This window comes from Magnolia sinica, chromosome 7 (assembly GCF_029962835.1).
Source record: "Magnolia sinica isolate HGM2019 chromosome 7, MsV1, whole genome shotgun sequence".
NCBI classification, from domain to species: domain Eukaryota; kingdom Viridiplantae; phylum Streptophyta; class Magnoliopsida; order Magnoliales; family Magnoliaceae; genus Magnolia; species Magnolia sinica.
The window spans coordinates 8,852,177-8,861,539 of record NC_080579.1 but is presented as its reverse complement, the minus strand read 5'-3'; the positions used below and the strand labels follow the sequence as shown (position 1 = coordinate 8,861,539).

General features: G+C 43.2%; 1 protein-coding gene across 2 annotated transcripts; it reads left to right on the top strand.

Annotated features, from left to right (window-relative positions):
- The first annotated feature begins 751 nt into the window (after window positions 1-751).
- Window positions 752-9,042, top strand: LOC131251002 (putative SWI/SNF-related matrix-associated actin-dependent regulator of chromatin subfamily A member 3-like 1). 2 transcript variants are annotated; one of them, XM_058251433.1, is made up of 4 exons: window positions 752-2,321; window positions 3,923-4,229; window positions 7,162-7,963; window positions 8,815-9,042. In XM_058251433.1, the coding sequence occupies exons 1-4, from the start codon at window positions 843-845 to the stop codon at window positions 8,822-8,824; spliced, it is 2,598 nt and encodes an 865-aa protein (XP_058107416.1). In that variant the 5' UTR covers window positions 752-842; the 3' UTR covers window positions 8,825-9,042. The 2 variants fall into 2 exon arrangements, with proteins under 2 accessions (XP_058107416.1, XP_058107417.1); XM_058251434.1 differs by lacking the exon at window positions 8,815-9,042 and having other exon boundaries at window positions 753-2,321; window positions 7,162-8,459.
- Window positions 9,043-9,363: the final 321 nt, after the last annotated feature.

Sequence of the window (9,363 nt, the reverse complement as noted above, 5' to 3'; positions counted from 1 at the left end):
CCTTTAAAAAAAGCTCCTACACGTGGGCCCACCTTGATAATTTTTCGTATATCCACACCGTCCATCCGTTTTTTCACCCCATTTTAGCTAGTGATCCCAACAATCAAGAAGATATAAATCTCATGTGGACCAAACCACAGGAAACAGTAGTGATTGAATGCCCACCACTAGAAACTTCCTAGGGTGGAATATAATGATTATTTACCATCCAACTCGTTGATCAGGTCAAAAAAACATGGATGGATGGAAAATATAAATATTGTCTTGATCAAGAACTTTTGTGACCCACAAAAATATTTTAATGGTCATTCATCACTATTTCTAATGATATTGTCCGTCTGATATTTTTATCTTCTTAAATATTTGTATCACCTTCTTAAATGATCCGGAAAAACGGATGGACGGCCTGGATATATAATATATTCATCATAGTGGGCCCCACACGGTATGGGTAACACCCACTAAGGTGATTTTTTGAATTGAAACCTATCATACAATCCAGCCCGTCAGTTTTCTTCACTGCACCCCCTCTAAATATTCGACCGTTAACTCTTTCCATTTTCCACCGTTACAATGATGGCTGCAGTAGATGGCTAGAATTACGAAATGGATGCCACATTTCAAAAACCAAGCCATCCGTTGCAGGCCCCAATAGATGGACGGACACGATTTATAAACCCCCCTCCACGTGTCCTTCTAGAAGATCTACCGTGTCATCTCCCCTCTCCCTCAAAAGCTGAAACCCGCCTCTTCCCATTTTCAAAAAAATTCCTCCACTCCCTTCCGCCCACGGCGTTCTTTAGGACCAGCCCGTGTGCCTTAACCCTCTTCCTCCTCCCTCCATGGATTCCTCTCAAAACCCCCACCACTCATGGCGCAAGTTAGCACCGACCCGTGACACCCAAACCCAAAACCCTACTCCTCCATCTTCTTCTTCATCTGCCGAAGACGATGACATGTTCCTCGTCGGCTTCGTTATCGTCAACATCGTCGGCCTCAAGCACTACTCGGGCACGATCAACGGTCGAGAGATGGTGGGTCTTGTCCGCGACCCTCTCAATCCCTACGATCCCAACGCCATCAAGGTCCTCAACACCCGCACCCACCAGGTCGGCTACATCGAACGGTCCTCCGCTTCTGTCCTCTCTCCCCTCATCGATTCCTCCCTCGTCATCGTCGAAGGCATCGTCCCCAAACCCCCCAAGAATCGAAACCCTTACAAGCTCCCCTGCCAGATCCACATCTTCTCCTCCCATACTTCAATCCCCACTGTCCAATCCGTCATCTCCGCCAGCGAGTTATTCCTGATCACCGACTCCGACCCCACGTTCGGCCTCTCGGAAGCTGTGATTGTCAAGGAGAGGAATCCAAAGAAAGGTCTGCGCAGCATCGATGAGATCTTCGCATTGGTGGGCCCTGACGGGAAGGGTAAGGGTTCGGCACGGAAGGTCGTGGTTCCACCGAAGGACGTTATCACGTCAGAGCTGTTCTTACATCAGAAGGAAGGGTTGGCGTGGTTGGCAGATAGGGAGAATTCTTGTGAGCTCCCTCCATTTTGGGAGGAGAAGGATGGGGTTTATATGAATGTGTTGACGAATTACCAGACACATGAGCGACCTGACCCTCTGCGGGGTGGGATTTTTGCTGATGATATGGGGTTGGGAAAGACCCTCACGTTGCTTTCCTTGATCGCGATGAACAGGCCAGGTAATGCTCTCCCTGATTCGCTTGATATAGATGAATACAGTAATGTACAAAATGTAGGAAATGGTAAGAGATCAAAAAACAGTAAAAAAGTTGTGGGTTCACGTAAAAAACGTAAAATTGATGAAGGGGGTGGAGATTCGGGCACAAGGACGACGTTGGTTGTGTGCCCACTGACAGTTTTTTCGACATGGATAACACAGTTAGGAGAACATACGAGGCCTGGTTCCTTGAAAGTGTATTTGTATCATGGAGAGCGAACAAGCGATGCAAAGGAGCTTCGGAAGTTTGATATAGTGTTGACTACTTATAGTACTCTGGCTGCGGAGGAGAATTGGGATGAATCGCCGATTAAGGAAATTGAATGGTGGAGAGTTATTTTGGACGAGGCTCATGTGATTAAGAATGTGGCGGCCAAGCAGAGCGAAGCCGTTATTGGTTTGAAGGCTCAGAGGAGATGGGCTGTCACGGGGACGCCCATACAAAATGGGTCACTTGATTTGTTCTCTCTCATGGCTTTCTTGAGATTTCAGCCTTTCTCGATCAAGAGCTACTGGCAAAGTCTGGTGCAACGCCCGCTCAATCAAGGGAGTAAGAGTGGACTCTCACGTTTACAGGTGACTTCAGGCTAACAGCTTCTTGTGTTTACTATCTTGAATAGAAGGTGTCGCATACTCTCATTCCCAGTGTTCTAAATAGCTATGCTATGTAGCGTGTTGCTTATGCTATGCAGTGTAGCTTAGCCTTAATGCCATTACAGGCTATTTTTCACTACAACATTAAAATCAATTAGTGTTTTCAATGATTTGTTACATTTTTCTATTTTTTGAAGAAGTTAGTTAATCCTTTCCATGCTTTTAGTAAAATAATATAAGTAACAATATTAAATTAGTTTCGTTGATCTTTCTTTACTTTTACACTTAATCATTGCCCTTTCGAATTATTTTAGGTTGCATTTGGTTGCACCAAATATCTTGAAATTTTGTTAAATTTCGTTATAAATCAATCTAATTTGGTGTAGAATATCATGAAATTGGTGCAACCTTGATTAAAAATCTAGAAGTAGTGTAGCTTATGCAACATGCTACGTAGCTTTATGCTTCACTCTTTAGAGAAGTGAATGCTACCCTACATGCTGTTCGCTATTTAAAACACTACTCATTCCTACCTTCCAATAATATTGTATCCAAGTTATGGCCCCACTTTATGATTTTTATTCATGTTATTGATTTAAAAGTTGTAATGTATATGTTCTCTTTCTAGCAGTTTACTTTTAGGGCCTGTTTGCATTGGTGGAATTCAAAAAGTACATTTTAAAAGGGAAGTGTCACATTGGAGGAAATCTCTAGAAATAGAAATCCTAAATAATCTATTTGTTTTAGCATTCATGATTTCCATGGAAATGTAAATAGGTCACTGGTCAAAGAGTGAGAGCTCTCCATTAAAATAAAAAAAAAAAAAAAAAAAAAACCTCAGAAATGTCCATTTCGTAGGGTTTCTTTTTTAGGAAATTAAAATCACCATCTTTTGAGGGAAACTGTGGAAATGGAAATCAATTTCCACAGTGGCCTTTTGTTTTTGCAAATGGCAGGAAAAAAAAAATCACATCTAAGGAGAAGACTTTCTTTCTCACAGTAGATAAGATGAGTACACCAATTGAAACAGGTCCTTAGAAGACATCTCTCACTTTATTGTACTTGCCCTCTCATGCAAAGGGTTCCTACTTCCTACTTTTTTTATTGGAAAATTTAAGCTCTTCTCTAAGTGCAACTTCAGGTTAGCAATTTTCTTGGGCAATAAACTGCTCATTGTTAGAAACTTTTGATACATCCACAGTTCAAAATATTGCCCGATATGTATCATGTATTGGTACCTACGAATATGACATTTGTATGTTAATCACCTGTGGTCAAAATTCACACCATATACGGACCAATATTTAGCTGATTTGCCTGATATGTATCATGTATTGGTACCTACGAATATGACATTTGTGCGCATGTGCGTGTGCGGGAGAAAACTTTAAAACTCTAAAACTACCATACGAATGAGGACGACATTGATATTTAGGAGTCCTTTACGGTCTCCACATTTGGAGTAGCAATAAAAGACAAACTCATGTGTTCTGCATCATACCATGGTTTGGCAGGCATTTCCTCCTCTCTTTTTTTTTTTTTTTGGGTATTTTAATAAAATCCTTTTGGTAATTTCATCTCAGGCCTTGATGGGAACTATTTCATTACGAAGAACAAAAGATTCTCACAGTGGCAATGGGAGCTTGGTTGGACTACCACCTAAAACCGTAGAAACCTGTTTTGTGGAGCTTTCTCCTGAAGAGCGTGAACAGTATGACAAGATGGAATTTGAGGCTAAGCAAACGGTTAACGAATATATCCATGCTGAGAGCGTAATGCGAAATTATTCCACTGTTCTTCATATCATATTACGACTACGCCAGATCTGTAATGATGTGGCCTTGTGCCCTTCTGATGTTAGATCGCTGCTACCATCCAGTAGCATTGAAGGTAACATATCCATTTCACTTACTTTCAACATTTAGTAGTTAGAACTTAGATTTTACCATGTTTGTCTAGAATATAATTAGATTGTGTAATGATATTGTGATAGTCTTGAGAATTGCAAATCACATTGTACTAGTTTTTTCCTGGAGTGGTCATGTGGGAGACACATACACGATCTGACACTGATTAGTGTCACAAACCATATATGGGCGGCTCCTGAAAATCAGGCTTGTTGCACGTCCCTAAGAGCTCAAATAGGGGGAAAGAGATGAGTGTATCCCATTTTGGTTCGTGTTCCAATAAAATAGAGTGGATCATCCCATCCAAGGTATTCCACAACTGTAACGGCTACCACCGTTACCTTTATAATACGGGCTATAATGGCTGTTACGGGGGCCACAATGGCTGTTACGGTCTCTCTCTCTCTCTCTCTCTCTCTCTCTCTCTCTCTCTCTCATTAAAAAAAATCCGAAAAACTTATATCGTCCCCGTAACAGAGGCCATTACGACCTTTACGGGGGGTGTAACGGGCTGTTATGGGGGCTGTAACGGCAGTTATGGGTCATTTTTTTCACAACGGCTGTTATTGCCGTTACGGCCCTATAACATGTAACGGTTGCCACCGTTATCATTACATAATGGCCGTTACGGTACGACATGATCCCATCAACCTGATTTTGGTCCTTGCCATATAAGGTGTGCTTGGAATGAGTGGTCTGCATCAGGTACTCATCTGTCATGTGTCTTGATGCCAACTGGTGTGCAAAAATGCATGTGATTAGCATTACTCTCTCTCTCTCTCTCTTGCTGCCATCGACATGATAATGTTAATTAGTGACAGGAGCTAAAATATCTTTTCATAGATCCAAAAATAAAAGCTCAAGCAACCCTGTGATAAAGTTTATGGAGCTAGGGAGTGAATGTCATGAAATGGCAGAGTTTAAGAAGATGAGAAAGGAACCTTGTTGTTTATGTAATAGCATTTCTTTGCATGTTTTATTGAAGGCTGCATAATTCATGTCTTGGCTTACATTTTAGGTTGCATTTGGATGGACTACTGAATTGAATTGCAACAATAAGTTCGGTAGCATCGAATTGACCAATGCTCAGCACCTTTCTTGATATCAGATTGGGAGACTAGGCTCTGAATTACAATCATATACCTTTCCAAGTTAGACCTGAAGGAAATGTAACTTTAATTTGAGGGCCACTTGCTTTATGTGAATACTAAGGATGTAAACTACAAATTTGTCATTTCCTCCTTAACAGATTGTCGTTGAATTCAGTAGTGCATCCAAACACAACATTGAGAATTTACCTAGCTTTGGCTTTTCTGAATTATTTGTTATATTTAATACCTAGGTGCATGGTTCTAAATATCGCTTTCAGAGTGTGACTTGCCAAGGGACTGGAACTGGTGGATTTATCCGCATCAGTTCGTCTCAGTCCTGTTTTGAGTCACCTCTGGTGACTCGTGTCATTTTGGACTGAAAGCGACAACAAATTGGAATTGGATGATACCAAGTCGTATTGGATGTTCTTTTTTTTTTTTTTTTAGAACCGTGACACAGGGGGCTCAAAAAGCTTCTTTGGCAGCACATGAAGAAAAGAAAATTCCTTCTTAAAAAATGAAGAAAAGGAGAGATATGACTTGCATTCGTTGTTTGTTTCTCTTTAAAGTATCTTCTACCTTTTAAAAGGTGGAGAAGCATGCTGGGGTTGTTTTTACTTTTATAAGCTAATTCTCTCAAAAAGCTTTTTTGGCAACACATGAAGAAAAGAAAAATCCTTCTTAAAAAAATGAAGAAAAAGAGAAATATGACTTGCATTCATTTGTTTGATTCTCTTTAAAGTATCATCTTCTACCTTTTAAAAGGTGGAGAAGCTATTTCTAAACTTGTTAAATGACAACCAGGTTTGGAGCTGAGGGATGGAAGGAATCATAAACTAAAATGAGGTGGGAGAGTGTAGATACTTTTGTAGGATTAGGATATCTTAAGTTAGGGTGTCAATGGACCAGGTGAGGTTGTGTTTGGGCCCAACGTGACACAAAGACCAAGGCCTGAGTCTGGCTCAAGCTTGGCTTGGGCCTAGCACACCAGGCCCAAGCTTGAGCCCGAAAAAGTTTTTGGGCTTGGTGAGGTTGTGTTTGGGCCTAACGTGACACAAAGACCAAGGCCTGAGTCTGGATCAAGCTTGGCTTGGGCCTAGCACACCAGGCCCAAGCTTGAACCCGAAAAAGTTGTTTGGGCTTGGGTCCGACCTGACCCAGCCAGCTATGTCGGGCCAGGTTGGGCCAAAATGACTTGAGCCCAATGTGATTGAGGAAGATTAAGGAGGGAGGGACACCATCCCCCATCCAGAGATTTGTTGCTGCCAGTTTTGGCAATTGGTATCTGTAGTGGTACCCATCAGCTGGACAGTCCAGATGACTGAACCATGGGCCCACAGTGTTCAAAATCCTGCTCATCCATGAAAAAAATTGCACCTATGGCATGGTTCGGTCATCCTTGATTTGGCCTTCTTTTCTTTTGCTGTCCCCTTTCCTACCCATGGATTGGATGATTATGATTGTCTAATAAAAGTGTTTCTTTGGAATCATAGGCAATCCATGGCTGGCCTTAACAAATAGATGTGTTGAATTGTTGATTAGATCTATCTTTGTGTAAAAAATCTTGACCGTGGATATCGAAGTCGATTGATCAAATGGTTAATATTTCTCAGAATGGCATGATTCTTGCATGGTAGCCCATGAAATGTGTTGGACCTCATGGACAGTCTGGATCAATGGATTGGACTAAGTTTCCCAATGTAACCAGGAGAACTTCTAGTGCTTTGAGAGCACCAATCATCTCTCTTATTTGTACACTGATGTGTTATTACTTTCATGGTCTGTCTTGCAATTTATGTGAATTGGGAAAACGACATTGTGCAGATGTATCTAACAATCCAGACTTGCTGATGAAGATGGTCTCCATGCTGCAAGATGGAGACGACTTTGACTGCCCTGTTTGCCTCTGTCCCCCCACCAAAACCATCATCACTTGCTGTGCCCACATCTTCTGCCGACCCTGCATTCTGAAAACCCTCCAACGGCTCAACCCCCGTTGCCCCATCTGCCGCCACCCCTTGTCCGAATCAGACCTCTTCTCAGCCCCACCTCAATATTGTGATGACAATGACCCCCTAATGTCTTCCGGGGAGTCCAGCTCTTCCAAGGTTTCTATGTTGTTGAGACTGTTGGTGGCATCCAGGGCTGAGAATCCTTCCACGAAGTCGGTCGTGTTCTCTCAATTCAGGAAGATGCTGATCTTGCTTGAAGAGCCATTAAAGGCAGCTGGTTTCAGGATCTTGCGCTTGGATGGGTCTCTAAATGCGAAAAGAAGAGCTGCAGCAATCAAAGAATTTGGAGAAAGAGACCAAGATGCACCGACGGTGCTATTGGCGAGTCTCAAAGTAGCTGGCACTGGGATAAATCTAACAGCAGCTTCGAGGGTGTACTTGATGGAGCCATGGTGGAACCCGGCGGTTGAGGAACAGGCCATGGACCGGGTGCACCGGATTGGACAGAAGGATGAAGTGAAGGTGGTGAGGCTGATTGTCCGGAACAGCGTCGAGGAAAGGATATTGGAGCTGCAAGAGAGGAAGAAGAACTTGGCGAAGGGAGCATTTGGGAAGAGGGGTGGCAAGGAGCAGCGGCAGATGCATGTGGAGGACCTCCGCACCATCATGCGCTTGTGAGTTTAGCTATGATGCATATGCATGCATGGGCATACACCCACATGTCCATATCCATCATTCACATGTTTTGCATATATATGGGCACGCTTTCGCGTGTGCACATGTTTGGAGGGATGATCACCTACAATGCATTGCAGGAGTGGAATTCAATGCGGTGCATGCACTAGTGCCGCCGTGATGTGCAAGGATGCATTGTGGGTGATCATTCCTCATTTTGTACAATGTATATATTGTGTGTGCCCATATACCATGCATGCATATACATGCATGTTAGGCTACATCTTTTGTACATGGCTAGATGCGGATGTGCTGTAGATAGGGCTGTCAACGGGTTGGGCTTTGGGTTGGCTTCGGCCTATATTTTGAACTGTTTGGGCTGGGCCTATTCAAAATTTTGATTTTGCCTGGCCTGAGCCTGCACCTTGACTGCCTAGCAGTAGATATCTGCAACTATCTTTCTATTACCAGAGGAAAAACGAAGTGGGATTTTCATGTGCCCGCTGCGCTATGCATCTTTTATACCTACGGGGAATCGTGGACATGCACAACACTCGACCTGGGGCCCACTGTGCTGTGTGTGTGACATCCACTGTCCATCAAGTGAGCCCCCTCATGTTCACTGTAGGGATAAAGATCAATTCAGATCCAAAACTCAGGCAGGCCACACCATGGGGAATGTATTATAAAGTCACACCTAGATCCTCAAAGTTCTTTCATACCTTGTGGCCTGAATGAGCTCTGGTCAGGCTGATTTTTGGGGGCATGAGCTTTTGGTCAGGCTGATTTTTGGGACACAAATTGGGCATTTCTGCTTCACTGGACGTTACGTGATTTGATTGAACGGCAGACTGCTGTAGAAATAGACTCACGCGAATCATGTTTGAAAATGGTTTGGCGTCCAATCAAATCCCACCACGTTTTGATGTTGATATAGGCAGGACTATCCCAATCAACGTCCTGATTTTTGGACTCTCCGTCCCCACAAGGTGCCCTTGGCGGGTTGGATGCAATATACGTACCATGGTGGGGCCACAAACGAACCTGTGTGATGGTGGGCATTCCCTCCATGTTGTTACCTGTTGTGTGCTCCACCTTAGTTTGTGGATACGCTGATTGCATGCTGAGTAAGGGCCCCACCATGATGTATGTGTCTCATCCACACTGTCCATATGTTTTACCACCTCATTTGAGGGCATGAGACCAAAATCGAACCATACTCAAAGCTCAAGTGGGCCACACCACAGGAAACAACAGTCGGGATAATGACAACAACAGTTGAAATCTTCCCGGGTGTTTATTTGCCATCCAACCTGTTCATAAGGTCACACACACATGGACAAGGGGAAACAGAAATATCTGCTTGAATCAAAACTTCTGGCCCCTAAGAAGTTTTCAA

Excerpts from the sequence above, each read along its gene's own strand:
- LOC131251002 (XM_058251433.1), top strand. The coding sequence starts at position 843 with ATGGATTCCTCTCAAAACCCCCACCACTCATGGCGCAAGTTAGCACCG. Across the intron at positions 2,322-3,922 it reads GTGGACTCTCACGTTTACAG|GCCTTGATGGGAACTATTTC; the intron begins GTGACTTCAGGC and ends ATTTCATCTCAG. Across the intron at positions 4,230-7,161 it reads ACCATCCAGTAGCATTGAAG|ATGTATCTAACAATCCAGAC; the intron begins GTAACATATCCA and ends GACATTGTGCAG.